Source organism: Ictalurus furcatus, chromosome 24 (assembly GCF_023375685.1).
Source record: "Ictalurus furcatus strain D&B chromosome 24, Billie_1.0, whole genome shotgun sequence".
Taxonomy (NCBI): Eukaryota; Metazoa; Chordata; class Actinopteri; order Siluriformes; family Ictaluridae; genus Ictalurus; species Ictalurus furcatus.
The window spans coordinates 6,312,512-6,330,011 of NC_071278.1; the positions used below are offsets into that span (position 1 = coordinate 6,312,512).

A 17,500-nucleotide genomic window follows, 5' to 3' on the forward strand; every position below is an offset into this window, starting at 1 on the left:
ATGCATAAAGGGGGTTAAGATGACCCGTACTGGATTGAATGGTTTTCTTCTTCAAAAAAAATAGATGTCCTATTAATGAAATAATTAAAAGAACTGATGATACATGAATGTTTTAATATTTGAAACATTTTGATTTGTTTTAATTCATTTATGTACATGTTTAGATTGTGGACAGGAGCCAAAGGAATTCAAAATGATTTACATAAGCAGCACTTCCAGTCAAGCTTTTGAGCCCTCAACCTCCCTGTCACAAGAACAATCCTGGTCCTTCCATTCTTCTGTACCATTCTGCTTATTGTGCCCTAAACATGTGTCATCATTATTAGCATTCTCATCTTTATCACCAGTGCTGTTCCCGTCATCTCCCCTGTCACAAGTATAGTCTTCATCTCTTCTTTCCTTTGTTTCATTGAGTTTATTGTGCCCCTCACTCAGCTCATCAATTCCCTCATCTTTCTCAACATTCTCCCTATCTTTGAATTTAAAAAAGAAAGTTTGGGTCAATACCTAACTGCATTTTCTAAACCGGGCCTCAAAACTTAGAATATTTCCACATGAATAATGCTTGGTGTTTTGGTAGTGACAGTAAGAGTGTGTGTGTGTGTGTGTGTGTGTGTATATGTATGTGTGTGTGTACATAAAGATAACAGTATTAAAAATCATTTTAATCTCTTGAACTCCTGACAATTGAAATGAAGATGAGAATGCTAATAATGATGACGCATGTTCAGGGCACAATAAGCAGAATGGTTCAGAAGAAAGGAGGGACAAGGATTAAATATAAAAATGTTTGAAATATTAAAACATTCATGGATCATCAGTTCCTTTAATTATTTCATTAATAGGACGTCTATTTTTTTTTGAAGAAAACCATTCAATCCAGTACGGGTCATGTTGACCCCCTTTATGCATTCGTGAAGGTTTTTTTGGTTTGTTCGTTGTAGGGTTAAATATCAAAAATCTAAAAGGTGTGCGTCATACCTGACACCTAGATGAACACTTTACAGTTGGTTATATGACTCAGTGCGTTTACACGGACAACAATAATCCACTCTTAACCCGATTAAGACGATACTCTGATTAAGAAACTATCATGTAAACTGCAATTTTTAATTGCCTTAATCTGATTAAAGTCATACTCGAAGTAAACACAAATGGAATTAAGAAGTGTGGAGTATTCCTGTTTTAGTCACATTATGGACGTGTATTACAGACATGTACACACCTTAATCACACTATTAACGTCGTGTGGGAGTTTTTACCACATTGTGCGACAGGACACATACACACACGGGGGTGCTCAACCGTTTCACAGGAAACAAGAGAGCACGGCTGCGTCCCAAACCGCGTACTTACCTGCTTTAGGCCTATAGCAGGCGAAATACATGTATCTCGGCTACTAAACAGTAGGTATGTACGCGGTTTGGGATGAAGTCCACGGCTTCAAGCAGCCGTCTATTAGCACGTATAGCATGACAAATAATTAACCGCACTGGAAGCGTTCGTAAAAATTAAACATCCAAAACTATACATACGGTACCATAACGAAGACCAACTGTATGTTAATACGTGAAATTCTGGAGGGACGTCGGGTGGTGTGGCGCAGTGACGTAATGACGTTTGCCGTTAATCTTATGTTATATAACATGTAAAACGGGTACATGAAAAGGAGTATTCTAAAAGCGACTCATGTAAACACCTTAATCACAATTTTTTCTTAATCAGAGTGAGGTCAATAATTAGATTACTGCTGTCCATGTAAACGTAGTCAATGTCGTATGTAACTTTAGAGACGGTCCCTTAATTTCCGCATATCTGCGAATATCAAACGTCCAACGTCAAACCAACTTTATGCCAGTTTATACAGTGTTGTGGTGTGTATGATAGGTGGTGTACTGGTTTAGAGTACTATACAGTGTTGTAGTGTGTATAATGGGTGGTGTACTGGTTTAGAGTACTATACTGTGTTGTATTGTGTATAATAGGCGGTGTACTGGTTTAGAGTACTATACAGTGTTGTAGTGTGCTATTATAGGTGGTATACTGGTTTAGAGTACTATACTGTGTTGTAGTGTGTATAATGGGTGGTGTACTGGTTTAGAGTACTATATTGTGTTGTGTGTATAATAGGCGGTGTACTGGTTTAGAGTACTATACAGTGTTGTAGTGTGTATAATAGGCGGTGTACTGGTTTAGAGTACTATACAGTGTTGTTGTGTGTATAATAGGCGGTGTACTGGTTTAGAGTACTATACAGTGTTGTTGTGTGTATAATAGGTGGTGTACTGGTTTAGAGTACTGTACGGTGTTGTAGTGTGTATAATAGGTGGTGTACTGGTTTAGAGTACTATACTGTGTTGTGTGTATAATAGGTGGTGTACTGGTTTAGAGTACTATACAGTGTTGTAGTGTGTATAATGGGTGGTGTACTGGTTTAGAGTACTATACAGTGTTGCTGTGTGTATAATGGGTGGTGTACTGGTTTAGAGTACTGTACTGTGTTGTAGTGTGCTATAATAGGTGGTGTACTGGTTTAGAGTACTGTACTGTGTTGTAGTGTGCTATAATAGGTGGTGTACTGGTTTAGAGTACTATACAGTGTTGTAGTGTGTATAATGGGTGGTGTACTGGTTTAGAGTACTATACAGTGTTGTAGTGTGCTATAATAGGTGGTATACTGTTTTAGAGTACTATACAGTGTTGTAGTGTGTATAATAGGTGGTGTACTGGTTTAGAGTACTGTACTGTGTTGTAGTGTGCTATAATAGGTGGTGTACTGGTTTAGAGTACTATACAGTGTTGTAGTGTGTATAATGGGTGGTGTACTGGTTTAGAGTACTGTACTGTGTTGTAGTGTGCTATAATAGGTGGTGTACTGGTTTAGAGTACTATACAGTGTTGTAGTGTGCTATAATAGGTGGTATACTGTTTTAGAGTACTATACAGTGTTGTAGTGTGTATAATGGGTGGTGTACTGGTTTAGAGTACTGTACTGTGTTGTAGTGTGTATAATAGGTGGTGTACTGGTTTAGAGTACTATACAGTGTTGTAGTGTGTATAATGGGTGGTGTACTGGTTTAGAGTACTATACAGTGTTGTAGTGTGTATAATGGGTGGTGTACCGGTTTAGAGTACTGTACTGTGTTGTAGTGTGCTATAATAGGTGGTGTACTGGTTTAGAGTACTATACAGTGTTGTAGTGTGCTATAATAGGTGGTATACTGGTTTAGAGTACTATACAGTGTTGTAGTGTGTATAATGGGTGGTGTACTGGTTTAGAGTACTATACAGTGTTGTAGTGTGTATAATGGGTGGTGTACTGGTTTAGAGTACTGTACTGTGTTGTAGTGTGCTATAATAGGTGGTGTACTGGTTTAGAGTACTATACAGTGTTGTAGTGTGCTATAATAGGTGGTATACTGTTTTAGAGTACTATACAGTGTTGTAGTGTGTATAATGGGTGGTGTACTGGTTTAGAGTACTGTACTGTGTTGTAGTGTGTATAATAGGTGGTGTACTGGTTTAGAGTACTATACTGTGTTGTGTGTATAATAGGTGGTGTACTGGTTTAGAGTACTATACAGTGTTGTAGTGTGTATAATGGGCGGTGTACTGGTTTAGAGTACTATACAGTGTTGTTGTGTGTATAATGGGTGGTGTACTGGTTTAGAGTACTGTACTGTGTTGTAGTGTGCTATAATAGGTGGTGTACTGGTTTAGAGTACTGTACTGTGTTGTAGTGTGCTATAATAGGTGGTGTACTGGTTTAGAGTACTATACAGTGTTGTAGTGTGTATAATGGGTGGTGTACTGGTTTAGAGTACTATACAGTGTTGTAGTGTGCTATAATAGGTGGTATACTGTTTTAGAGTACTATACAGTGTTGTAGTGTGTATAATAGGTGGTGTACTGGTTTAGAGTACTGTACTGTGTTGTAGTGTGCTATAATAGGTGGTGTACTGGTTTAGAGTACTATACAGTGTTGTAGTGTGTATAATGGGTGGTGTACTGGTTTAGAGTACTGTACTGTGTTGTAGTGTGCTATAATAGGTGGTGTACTGGTTTAGAGTACTATACAGTGTTGTAGTGTGCTATAATAGGTGGTATACTGTTTTAGAGTACTATACAGTGTTGTAGTGTGTATAATGGGTGGTGTACTGGTTTAGAGTACTGTACTGTGTTGTAGTGTGTATAATAGGTGGTGTACTGGTTTAGAGTACTATACAGTGTTGTAGTGTGTATAATGGGTGGTGTACTGGTTTAGAGTACTATACAGTGTTGTAGTGTGTATAATGGGTGGTGTACCGGTTTAGAGTACTGTACTGTGTTGTAGTGTGCTATAATAGGTGGTGTACTGGTTTAGAGTACTATACAGTGTTGTAGTGTGCTATAATAGGTGGTATACTGGTTTAGAGTACTATACAGTGTTGTAGTGTGTATAATGGGTGGTGTACTGGTTTAGAGTACTATACAGTGTTGTAGTGTGTATAATGGGTGGTGTACTGGTTTAGAGTACTGTACTGTGTTGTAGTGTGCTATAATAGGTGGTGTACTGGTTTAGAGTACTATACAGTGTTGTAGTGTGCTATAATAGGTGGTATACTGTTTTAGAGTACTATACAGTGTTGTAGTGTGTATAATGGGTGGTGTACTGGTTTAGAGTACTGTACTGTGTTGTAGTGTGTATAATAGGTGGTGTACTGGTTTAGAGTACTATACAGTGTTGTAGTGTGTATAATGGGTGGTGTACTGGTTTAGAGTACTGTACTGTGTTGTAGTGTGCTATAATAGGTGGTGTACTGGTTTAGAGTACTATACAGTGTTGTAGTGTGCTATAATAGGTGGTATACTGGTTTAGAGTACTATACAGTGTTGTAGTGTGTATAATGGGTGGTGTACTGGTTTAGAGTACTATACAGTGTTGTAGTGTGCTATAATAGGTGGTATACTGGTTTAGAGTACTATACAGTGTTGTAGTGTGTATAATGGGTGGTGTACTGGTTTAGAGTACTATACAGTGTTGTAATTTGTTATACCCTCGCCAATTTTTTCAATAAGCTAGGCTTTAACTCTTAACACTAGAGTCTAGAATGTGACTCATCTTCAGTAGAAGAGCTTAAGATATACTGTGCAGCTAAAAGTTTGTGAACACCTGATCATCACACCCGTATGTGGTTCTTCCTCAAACTGTTGCCACAAAGTTGGAATCTGTGTAGTCAGTTTGTGTTTGATGAGGTGAGATGAGGAGAGATAAGGTGAGATGAGATGAGCTAAGGTGAGATGAGGAGAGATGAGATAAGGTGAGATGAGGAGAGATAAGGTGAGATGAGGAGAGATAAGGTGAGATGAGGAAAGATGAGGAGAGATAAGATGAGATGAGATAAGATGAGATGAGATAAGGTGAGATGAGGAAAGATGAGGAGAGATAAGGTGAGATGAGATGAGATAAGATGAGATGAGATAAGGTGAGATGAGGAGAGATAAGGTGAGATGAGATAAGGTGAGGTAAGGTTTAATGAGAAGGTGACATGAGAAGAGAAGAGATGAGGTGAGATGAGGAGAGATAAGGTGAGGTAAAGTTTAATGAGAAGGTGACATGAGAAGAGGAGAGATAAGGTGAGATGAGAAGGTGAGATGAGATAAGGTGAGGTAAGGTTTAATGAGAAGGTGACATGAGAAGAGAAGAGATGAGGAGAGATAAGCTGAGATAAGGTGAGATGAGATGACGTGAGATGAGGTGAAGTGAGATGAGGAGAGATAAGGTGAGATGAGGAGAGATAAGGTGAGATGAGGAGAGGTAAGGTGAGATGAGATGACGTGAGATGAGGTAAGGTGAGATGAGGTAAGGTGAGATGAGGTAAGGTGAGATGAGATGAGGTGAGATGAGATAAGGTGAGGTGAGATGATAAACCATAAGTCATTTTGAGTTTGCAGTGTAAACTAGTCACTACCCTGTTCAGTTTGTTTTGTGTGGAGATTGATTAGGATGAAGGCGGGATGAAGAACATGAAGAACCCGTGTGAGCAGTGAGAAACAGGTTTACAGAGATACACTGCTATTATAGAGTACAAACACTGCAGTAGGTTCCTGCACGCACTGCAGTAACCTAAAGTTTCCTTTTCTGTAGTTCGTAAAGAAGAGCAGAGAACATGATTCGACATCTTTCTTCCAGATGCAGCTTTAGACATCCTAAAGTTTCTCAGATATCTCAGTCTGCCTGCAGTGTGAGTAAAGTTCTCCAGCTTCTGCTGTACTGTTCATGTGTCCTGTTTGTCCACAGTTCATTAAGAAGAACTACGGTGAAAGCCCTGAGAACTACAGTAAAGCTCTGAGAACACTTGAGCAGCTTCGTCAGGTGAGGAGAAGGTGTTTAAACTTAATACTGGGTATACGTCTCATCTGTAGGTTTAATGGGTTTACTGTTCAAGTAAGGGTGGGCAAGCTGGCTGAAATAGCACATCACGCTCCACCATTTTATCACTGTTATTTATCACCTTGTCCGTTTTGCAAAGCAACCAAACTAATTTCCCTAGCGTCACCTGAAAGAACAGGATTAACAGACACACCTCAGGGCAAAGTGCTTTCACAAGCGATTTATAATAACGCACACATCCACCAATTTAATGTAAACAATTATTCCTTGAATAAAAACCGCCAAGCTTGGAGGGGATGTTTAAAAATCCATCACCTCAGGACACCTCCATGTCTTCAGTATTTAAAAGTGCAGGTGATTGACAGGTGAGTGAGGATTTAAATATGGATCTGGAACACCATTCTAAACAAAAGTTATTACCCCTCATCAGCTCTTGTGCCCTGGAGGAGATTACTCACATAGCCTTGTTATTTCATCTGTTAAAGAGAACTACGAGCACGTCTGATCACCTACATCACTGTTATAGATATACAGTGCATTAATAATACAGTAATGCATCATTATTCTCTCACTCTCTCTCTCTCTCTCTCTCTCTCTCTCTCTCTCTCTCTCTCTCTCTCTCTCTCCTCTAGCACGTGGTAAATGTCCCAAGGGACTTTGAGGGCTGCAACACACTGAGGAAATACTTCGGACAGCTGCACTTCCTGCAGAGTCGTGTTCCGATGGCAAAGGGACAGGAAGCAGCCGCACCGGTGACATGGCAAGTCAAACTAGCACAAGAACACTGTTGTGAGAATGTGGAGTCTTCGAGCTGTCCATTTCTCCTTACTGTTCCTCCGTCTGTTCCTCTGTTCTTCTGTTCCTCTGTTCTTCACCACAGGATTGACATCTTTTCAGGAAAGCAAGTCACTCATCAAGACATCAGCTATGAACAGGCCTGTGTCCTTTATAACCTCGGTGAGACACACACATATACACACACACCTACATACACTCACATACACACACACCTACATACACTCACACACACACACCTACATACATACACTCACACACACACACCTACATACACACACACACCTACATACACACACACACATACACACACATACACACACACCTACATACTCACACACACACACACACACACCTACATACACTCACACACACACACATATATATACACACACACACTCACACACACACATACATACACACACATACACTCTCACACACACGCACCTACACATACACACACACACCTACACATACATACACTCACACACACACCTACACATACATACACTCACACCTACACATACACCTACATACACACACACATACATACATACATACACATTTCTGAAAACTGTTCTGTCTCACACACACAAACATACACACACATATATATATATATATATATATATATATATATATATACACACACACACACACACACACACATACACATCTCCGAAAACTCTGAAAACTGTTCTAACACACACACACACACACACACACACACATATACATACATACATACATACATACATACATACAGACACACACACATACACCTACACATCTCCGAAAACTGTTCTGTCTCACACACACGCACAAACATACACACACACATACACTCTCACACACACACACATCTCCGAAAACAAAACGGAACAAAAACTGATATTGTTCTGTTCCCTTTTTTTTGAAGGTGCTTTACACTCTTATCTGGGGGCCATTGATAACAGAGTTTCTGAAGAAGTGAGAACACACACACATCACACACACATCACACACACATCACACACACACGTCACACACATGTCACACACACGTCACACACACATTCCCTCCCCAAATTAAAGGTGTGGTCAGTGATTTTTTTTTAAGTTGAGTTTTTCTAAAAGTTTCTGAAAAAGTCATACATTCAGGTGGAGTTTACATTCACACCTACAGTCACACATTCAGTCATACATCATTTTCTCTTTCGATGACTCAGGCTTTATAAAATAAATAACAGGAGATTTTAGGGGGCAGTGGTGGCTTGGTGGTTAAGGCTCTGGGTTACTGATCGGAAGGTTGGGAGTTCAAGCCCCAGCACCGCCACGCTGCCACTGTTGGGCCCTTGAGCAAGGCCCTTAACCCTCCCTGCTCCAGGGGCGCTGTATCATGGCGGAAGAGCTGAGTGCTCTGATTGGCTGTGCTGTAACATACATGTGACAAATACAGGCTTCTTCCTTTTCAGTCAGGATAAGGACGCCCTCTGCTGGTCAGTGCTCTGAGAGCGTCACCCAAACAGTTCAAACCAAATCACTGACTGGACCTTTAGCGGGCAGCGACCTCTTCATTTTGCCTTTCCGTTAATCTGTGTGTGTGTGTGTGTGCTGTAGGGGATGAAGACATCCTGCACCCATTTCCAGTGCGCTGCAGGGGTGTTCACACACATCAGAGATCATTACAACTCCGGCTACAGCGCTGACCTCAGTCACCAAGCATTGTCCATCAACATCAGTCTAATGCTGGTGAGGAACACACCGTACACACAGTGTAACAACCTCATGCTCCGATTATTACATCTAACCCGAGTTTACTGCTCTGGCTGTGTGTGTGTATGTGTGTGTGTTGTTAGGCTCAGGCTCAGGAGTGCCTCCTAGAAAAAACCCTGTTGGACAACAGGAAGAGCTTCCTAATCGCACGAATTTGCGCCCAGGTGAGAGGGTGTGCGCTGATGTTTCTCACGTATATGCATGTGTCCGCTTGCTCTATTACTCCCTCGACACTTTTCTTCCCGTAGGTGTGTGACTACTACAGGGAGTGCACGCGAGTGCTGGCGAGCTCCGACTGTGTGTCTGGGAAAAAGGAGTGGAGGAAACTCCTCTGTATGAAAATCAGCTATTTCAGTGCAGTCACACATGTGAGTCTCACGTCTCACCTTTCGCTATTTATTCATTAAAGGTTTTTAAAAAAAAAAGCCCCACACACACGTTCTGTGTATTAAATATGAACTGCAACAAGCCACGGAGTTGTTTTTACCGTTTCAGTTACACATGGGCAAGCACTGTGAGGAGCAGAAGAAGTACGGTGAAGCTGTAAGTCTAGTTTATTATAGTTTATTAAGTCAAGGCTTTGTATCTAATAATCTGAGTGTTACTACACATCTGCATATATTATTATCGTGGTTATAATTACGAGACGGATTTCAGTAAGGCTGAGAATTTAAAACTTTTTTTTTTCCCATAGGTTGCATACTTCCAAAGCTCTCTAGGCAAACTAAATGAAGCTATTAAGCTAAGCAAGGTAAGATCACTTTATCTCACACACACACACACACACACATTTTCTGCATGATTAACCTTACGAGCTTTTACGCTGCAGGGTCAGCCGGACTCCGTACAGGAAGCTCTGAAATTCACCATGGACGTCGTCGGTGGAAAGTAAGATCCGTACAATTCGAGAAGATTAGAGAAGATGTTTTATTTAGAAGACGAGTGTTTTGTGTGTCTTCTGTTGTAGGTTTAACTCCGCTAAGAAGGACAACGAATTTATCTACCATGAATCAGTTCCTAGTCTGGACACGCTGGATCCAGGGAAAGGTAGATCAGCGATTATTTATTTATTTAGTTAGTTAGTTAGTTATTTTTATCACACGTTTTTTCAACCTAACAGATGTAGGCGTGTTCACTACTGTGGATATAAATGACGACATATTGAAATCTGTTGTTTAAAAAAAAAAAGTTCTGACATGATTTATCGTGGTTTCATCCCTGTTTTAAGAGGGGTGTGTAAACTTTTTTAAAAAAATAATAATTATATCCACTGTTGATGCCAGCGAGAACATTCATCCTCTTGTGTGTAGGTGCGTCTCTGGTGAAGCCCCTCCCTGTCACCCCGATTGACCCCAACATCACTGGTCCTGACCTCTTCTCCAAACTGGTTCCTATGGCAGCTCACGAGGCTTCATCAGTCTACAGGTCGCGCTCCGAGGAGGAAACTCGTTACTTTTTCTGCAGAATCTTTTGCTTTCACTATCAGTTGTGCATCATTTTATTTACATTTTATTTTATTTTATGAGTCGCTTCTGCGAAATAAACAGGACGAGTATCAGTTCCCGTCTTCGGAAGTAGTTCAGTGTTGTTTAAAGACAGAACATACTGTACAATTAGTGCTTTTAAAACGTCTGTCCTTCCTTTCTTTCTTTTTTTTTAGTGAAGAGAAGGCCAAGCTGCTTCGTGAAGTGATGGCTTCGATTGACGAGAAGAACCAGATCTTGGAGTAAGGGACACATGGCATGTCTTCACAGTTTAGAAAGAACGGTCACAGAACATCAGTATTTTCTGTCTGATGGTGATGTAAATCATACCGAAGCCTTATGGGAGAGAGGCGTGTTTAGATAGCACTCTCCATCACCATCATCAAAGCACCTACTGGGGGAATATTTATTTATTCAGTCCATTATTCTGAAAACCTTTTTTTATTTTATTTTTATTCTTTAGGAGTTTTATGGAGTCTTTGAACTGTGATTCAGTGGATTTGGACATGTTCGGCTCTGTTCCTTCGTCGTTGTTGGAGAAATGTGCAGCACTCAGTGTTCAACCAGATGCAGTGAGGAGATTAGTGGAAGCCATGCAGGGTGTGTAGTGCACCACTAAAACGCCACACGTAAACTCGTACATACGCCATATCTGAGTGTTTTGTGTTACATATCCGTCTCACCTGACTCTTGTATGATCCTGTGACCGTGTGCTGCACAGCTTTGTCCAGTGTGTACACTGACGTGGGCGCTTATCTAGAGGAAGTGCGTAATGCGCTGCAGGAAGATGAGGCAGGGGAGAAGACTCTGGTAAATGTGGTTGGGCAGAAAGGATTGCCTCCCAGGTCTCCTGAATTAACGGAACTCCAGAAGGAGTTCAGGAAATATGAGGCAGCCCATCAAGTAGCCAGCCAAACCAATACTGAGCTCCACAAAGCCATGAGCCAGCACATCCCAAACCTGCGTCTGCTGCAGGGACCACTGGATGAGCTGAGGAAGAGCCTGCCTCAGCCACAACTGAGTCAAGGTGAGACTATGGCATCTTAGATTTTGTTTAAATTTCTGAAACAATTTAGTATGAGATATACACAAACAGAAGAAATCAGGATGGGGGCAAATACTTTTTCACAGCACTGTATCTTGAACAAATGTTCAAGAGGTTTTTTTTAACTATAAAAATCTACACATTACATAAACTCACTGGCCACTTTAACACCTGTACACCTTGACTTCTTGACCTTTACTGGCATGATTGGATAACTGCATGAATAAGCACAGGTACAAGTGTTCCTATTAAACAGTCAGTCTTTGGTATAGCAGTGTATGTTGCATGCATGTGTAGGTGTGTTTGAGTGTGCATGTCCTTGACTCTGTCCTTGGGCCTTAGATGATACGTCATCCTTGCAGACGATGAAACGGATCTGTGGGAAAGTCGATGAGATGCGGAAGCAAAGGATCTCATTCGAGAAGGAGCTTCGTGACCTCATTCAGAAAGATGACATTACAGCTACTCTGGTGACCATCGAACGGTCTGAGATAAAGGTATGGGTCTGCAGGACCTACTATTTCATTAATAACTTGCATTTCGTTAGGGTCTTTTGACCAGTTTGTATGACAATGTCTGTCTTAGGCCGTGATTGAGGAGCAACTGAGGAAATATGGCCAGTTGAAGGGATACATCAATCAGAACCTAGCAGCGCAGGATAACATCATTAAAGCTTTGACGGAGGTTAACGTGCTGTGCGCCACCATCCGAAAGACCCTCAGTGCCACACAACAAGAGTATGTGTATTTGCATTTTATTTGCGTCATTGGGAACGAATATCCACAGGTGTATGTAAATTGCATGGCTTGCTCTACAGACGGAACAGCAAAGTGCAGTCTTTGGTCGCTTCATACGAGGCATATGAGGACCTGGTTAAAAAGGCTGAGGAAGGTAAAAGCTTCTATCAGGACCTGGAAAAAAAGACATCCGGCCTTCTGGACAGAGTTAAGACCATCTGCCAGAGCAGAGAAGATGGGAGAGCTGCCTTAGTGGAAAGGTAAGAAAGAAACGGTTAGGATGACCGCACTAGCAGATCCTTTATCTTGTAGAGTAAAAGGAATACATGTTTTTAAACTCCACAGCGGATCAAATTCATGTGAAACTGTTTCCCACTGCTTTACTCGTTTTGACTTTGCTTTATATTTCTGCCTTGTTTCCATAGTGAGGTAGCAAAAGTGCCTCCTCCTAGACCTACTGCTCAAAAGCCGGTGCTTGGCAACAGTACCCCAAGTCCTCAGTCTGGCACCTCCAGTATGGAGGCTTTTGTTCCTTCCTTTACCCTTGGACAGCATGTACCCCAGAAACTGCACAACCTGCCCCCAGATATGGCCTTAGCTAGAGGTCCACCACTCCCTAACTTTGGTCCCCATGGACCAACCCCTCTCATTTGGCCCCCAGTTGCAGCCAGTGCTCCATTTTCAAACCAGGGAATGCCACAGTTGACACCTACTAAACAACCCCCTTATGGCCAAGTTTCAGGAGTCCTACAACCTTCAGGTTATGTTGTACCTCAACAATTCCAGCCTGGTCCATCTGGAGGCATCACACAAGTTCCCCCACAGATTCATCCTTCACAAATGCCTCATCAGGGCTATATCCCAGCACCATGGCAGAGACCACCAAGTGTACCCTTTCCCATTGTTTCAGCAAATTATACTATGCCCCCTGAGATGGGACATTCTGCTGCAAGACCAGGTCTGCCTGGACATGTTCTCATGTCTGGTGGACAGGGTCAACACATGCAGTCTAGCATGCCTCAGTCCTCTTCTGCTCAACAGGTGACTCCAGGAACACAATACCAAGGTTTCCCCCCGCAACCTGCACCTGGCATAATCTCTCAGGCACCTAGGGTTGCCTTTTTTGGGCAAAGCCAGCCATCCTCCCATCCTGGACAGTTCCAGCCTCCAGTGCCACCTCAGAGTCAGTCTCAGCCAATCCCTACTACTGCTTACTGGCCTACTTTAGGTGCACAGTCCCAGCCTGGCTTACCAGTTCAGCCAGGCCTTCTCTCAGTTACACAGGCTTCCCTTCCTGGGGAAGCTAAGGTACAACAATTTCCTCCTGGTCCTGTAAACCAGTTTCATCCAGGACAAACTACACAAAACCAGCCCCAAGCTCATATGGGTCATGTTCTTCCCTCCGTTCCATATTCTCAACCTGGGGCCCTCCAGAATGCTAACAAACCGACACCTTTATCTCAAACTACCACTCAGGTACCCTTCAGCCAAAATATCCCGATGCCTTTTGCTTACCAATCCTGTAATCCTGGACTACCACAGGGTGCCATTTTTCAGGGAGGAACACCTCACAGCCAAGCACAGCCCCTTCCAGCCCAAAACATGTGTCAGCAACCGACTACTCAGTTCAGTCCCATGTTCCAGACAGGGAATCCCCTTCAAATCCAGCATGTTCCACCTCGGAATAACTCGTCTTCTGAAGCAATTACTGTCCCAGTGATGGACAATCCAAATCCCCCTGCACTTGCTGGTATACTTACACCTTCCCCAGCTCACCCCTTATCCAATCCTCAGCCTGGGTCTGTCCTGAAGCCTTCATCCTCTGAGAATAAAGAGGGATTCCAGCAGATCAATCCATCTCATGGGGCGGTGAATCAGGATTCTATTCAAGATAAGATGGACAAACTCAGCATTGCTTCCCAGCAAGAAGCTTCTGATTGTGGAGAAGATAAAGTCGAATAAAATCCAAGCTGGTGTAATGTTCATGCTATAGCAATCTCAAGTTCGTGATCAGTTAAGATTAGCCTGTTAGCATGGGATTTTGGACTAATACCAGCGCGTCCATGATTTCTACATCCATAGAAGTCCTCTCCTTCTGGAAGCGTGAGGAAAAACCAGAGAACAGACAGAAAGACCACACAAATCAAACGTTTGATGATCCACAGGAGTTGCGAAAGAGTGTTCTTTTCAGTGATCTGGATCTTCTTATGTTCTACAAATTATACTCTATTGTAATGATTGTGCATAACCATAAACACGTTAATACTATACCTACTATACCTGACACTATACCTTCACTTACTTTCTTAAGATCTATGAATAGAAGTTCCTCGTTCCTGAGCTTCTAGAACCGCGCTGTGTTCTCGATAAAAGACGGCGTGAACTTACTGACCGGGTTCCTTTAACATTAACTATAATAAGGGTGCAATATGATGGCGCATTTAGCCTGCCTGTATAATTTCTCTAAATTTTATCTGTAAGTTTTATGGGTTGCTTTTCTAATAAAGTTTACGATGTTTATCAGGTTGTTTATCAGTAACGAGCTTTGCTCCGCCCACTCCTGCACATGACCGAGAGATGTATGGAAATTATCCAGAATTACCCATCCTCCACACACTGCCCTTATGTTGCTATATAAAAGTGTGTGTTCGTTCGTTCGTTCAGCCGTTCCTTGGGTTTACTGGAGCTATCCGGATTAAATCAGCACGCTTCACCGACTTCACACACAGAAGAGATTTACACACACACACACACACTCTCTGCTTTTTACACAAGTCCTCCATGCAGCTGGGGAAACTCAAACCCTCATGGCCTCTTTTCTTTTAAGCAATTTTAAACGATAAATTGAAATGTAAATAACACGCAGTGAACCGACGTCGTCTTCCAATATCCCTTTTTCTCTGAGAAGCGGGATTTATAATCACGGACCAGACCAGACACCCCATGTGTCTTTTTTTTTTTTTTTTTTTCTCTTCTTCTTGCAGTCCATCTCTAGCATTACTTTGCTTCTCTTTGACAGCAGGAGAACGTGAGAGAACCAGCGACCCAGTTCTTCTTCATGAGCTACAACGCTAATGCAGCTTTAATAGCTGACTGTTATGATATATTTCATGTTGGTCGTACGTCGGTGCTTCCTACTGGTTATAAAAGTGAACAGTTTGTCATCTTGTCTAAGTCGTTCAGTGCTGGTACCCCGCCCTCTTCCCACCCCCTTCTCCACTCCTCTAACTGTATGTAGTGTAGTAGTGCACTATGCAGTTATTTTTGAACAAAGGATCAACACTCTTGTGAAGTATTCACATAATTCAGTGTTTATTCTAAATGAAAAGTATTAATCAGATTAAAAATGTGAAGGGAAGAAAAAAAAAAGCACCTCGTTAATTAATTAGTTCTCCTTGGGGGCGTTTGTTGGCTGTATGACGTGACGGTGGCAGACATTGGTATTTGGGGAATGATTATACAGTAGGTATGTTCTTGTTCGTTATAAGGTCTATCCAGATCCTACATTTCAGCTGGTTATTCGTTAAGAGTACGCGTGTACCGGAACGTAAGGCCAGATCTCCATGAGACCATGGCTCGTTCTTCATCATCCATCATCGTGGTGAGCGTTAAACTTTTTTAAAAACATTTTTACGGTGTGCAGGCTTTCCCCAGGCGAGGGTTGGGTTTCCTGGAGGACATCGGGCTGTAACCAGGCTCGGAGCCTCGTCTGGGGAGACCTTTCGCCTGCCTGGATCGTCCTGGGGATATTTTGGGGGATTTCGGGAGCTTATAGAGGAAGACGTTATAGTGAAGCGGCGGGCTCGTCTCGGGGTGCGTCTTCGCCTTGTTAGGGAGGAGCAGCTCCAAATCGATGGTCACGCCACTCTACAGATGAGAACATAGAATAAAACAAAAACAACAACAAAAATACACACACGCATGTGATAAAAAAATTTTAAAAAACGATATACTGTACGTAAAAAAGATTTGTGTACGTAAAAGCACCGAATGCAAAAATTATAAATAAAACAAAACTGGAGTAGAGTTAGAGACAGATGACTGATTAAGGACCAGTGGACCAGTGGCTCTGTGATGCTGTGAAGGGAGGTTTATTTATTTAATTAATTATTTAATACATTTTTAATGATTTGTGTTCACTTTGTTCTTTTAGAGGGAAGACTCACTACAAATCAGTACAAAGTGTGGTGTTGGGGCTGATCGTCACCTCGATCCTCTATAAACGTTCCCGTCCACAGGGCACGAGAGCTCACTGTACGGTCTGATGAGGACGGGCAATGATGTAAATCAGTCTCATTCGGACCGACGTGTCGGATAGCGGCGCCGGAACGCCGGCCGAGGGAATCTTACTGTGTTCCAGAATTCTCACGTTGTTGTTTCTTCGACTTTAATTAGTCGTGTGTGTGTGTGTGTGTGTGTGTGTGTGTGCGCGCGTGTGTGTGTTCGTGTTCACACTAACGTTATTGAGTTTTTAATCCAGCGTAGTAGTGTGTGTGGAGGAGATGTTTAAGGTGCAGCAGCGGCTGGTAGGACGTTGGGAGCGCGTGTGGAGATTCTGCATGGCGTATCGACGTGAAACACGTGTGTTTGGATTTGGGAACATGGGTTATAGGTGTCTTGTTAGCCTCAGGATGAGTGACAGCCCAGGTATCTATCCAAGCCATGCACAAAGACCCAGACGATGAGAGAGTAGGACGGATGGAGGAAGAAGGATATAAAGCAAGAGAGGAGGAACGGCGGAGTACAGGAATACGCTGGGACCAGCTCAGTACTGTCAAAAACGCTTTATTCCAGCAAACTCTGATTTGATCATGTCAGACTATTTCTTAAAAAAAAAAAAGAAAAAAAGCATTGAATGAAAATATTACGTACACCAAGAGGATTTGAAATAACATCAATTAAATAAAAAAACAAAACAATGTGCTTTTACAGTACTAGACAACAAATCTCGGTTGTTAAACATACTTCACAAGCTTCCTTTTCTCTATTTGTTCATGCGTACACAAAAGAACACCAATGCATGCCGACTCCACATAATTCAGGACGGGGTCAGCAAGGATGGAGCGGGTTAGACGTAAGCGTGGGTCGTGTTTACAGCGTGATGCAGCAGGATACAGCGAGCAAGGAGGATCAGGGAAAGTGACGTTCGTACAGCTGTACATATTAGAGACCTGCTCCGGCTCTACACCGCCTACGGACGGGAACGTTACGGTACTCGTTTAATCTCATCCCAATGTTATCCTGGTCAGCAAAGTCGTGGTGGATCCAGAGGGTGAGACACCAGTCCATCGCAGAACATCATGCACACACTC

General features: G+C 42.2%; 2 protein-coding genes across 4 annotated transcripts in view; one reads left to right on the forward strand and one right to left on the reverse strand.

The window, feature by feature from the left end:
* ptpn23b (protein tyrosine phosphatase, non-receptor type 23, b) overlaps window positions 1-14,711 on the forward strand; it is a 15,560-nt gene extending 849 nt beyond the window's left edge. The window contains exons 2-20 of one of the 2 annotated variants that reach the window (XM_053613060.1): window positions 6,281-6,355; window positions 7,006-7,133; window positions 7,254-7,330; window positions 8,088-8,137; window positions 8,767-8,898; window positions 9,006-9,086; window positions 9,171-9,290; window positions 9,418-9,465; window positions 9,617-9,673; window positions 9,752-9,810; window positions 9,890-9,969; window positions 10,233-10,347; window positions 10,583-10,648; window positions 10,870-11,006; window positions 11,128-11,433; window positions 11,794-11,948; window positions 12,037-12,188; window positions 12,269-12,448; window positions 12,614-14,711. In XM_053613060.1, the coding sequence (XP_053469035.1) occupies window positions 6,281-6,355; window positions 7,006-7,133; window positions 7,254-7,330; window positions 8,088-8,137; window positions 8,767-8,898; window positions 9,006-9,086; window positions 9,171-9,290; window positions 9,418-9,465; window positions 9,617-9,673; window positions 9,752-9,810; window positions 9,890-9,969; window positions 10,233-10,347; window positions 10,583-10,648; window positions 10,870-11,006; window positions 11,128-11,433; window positions 11,794-11,948; window positions 12,037-12,188; window positions 12,269-12,448; window positions 12,614-14,150 (3,555 nt within the window). In that variant the 3' untranslated portion in view covers window positions 14,151-14,711. Of the gene's footprint in view, window positions 1-6,280; window positions 6,356-7,005; window positions 7,134-7,253; window positions 7,331-8,087; window positions 8,138-8,766; window positions 8,899-9,005; window positions 9,087-9,170; window positions 9,291-9,417; window positions 9,466-9,616; window positions 9,674-9,751; window positions 9,811-9,889; window positions 9,970-10,232; window positions 10,348-10,582; window positions 10,649-10,869; window positions 11,007-11,127; window positions 11,434-11,793; window positions 11,949-12,036; window positions 12,189-12,268; window positions 12,449-12,613 lie in introns of those variants that run through there. The other variant, XM_053613061.1, reaches the window with a different exon arrangement.
* Window positions 14,712-15,705: 994 nt separating this feature from the next.
* Window positions 15,706-17,500, reverse strand: part of cspg5b (chondroitin sulfate proteoglycan 5b) — an 11,045-nt gene continuing 9,250 nt past the window's right edge. For both annotated transcript variants that reach the window (XM_053613063.1, XM_053613062.1), the window contains exon 6: window positions 15,706-16,055. In XM_053613063.1, the coding sequence (XP_053469038.1) occupies window positions 15,819-16,055 (237 nt within the window). In that variant the 3' untranslated portion in view covers window positions 15,706-15,818. The remainder of the gene's footprint in view (window positions 16,056-17,500) is intronic.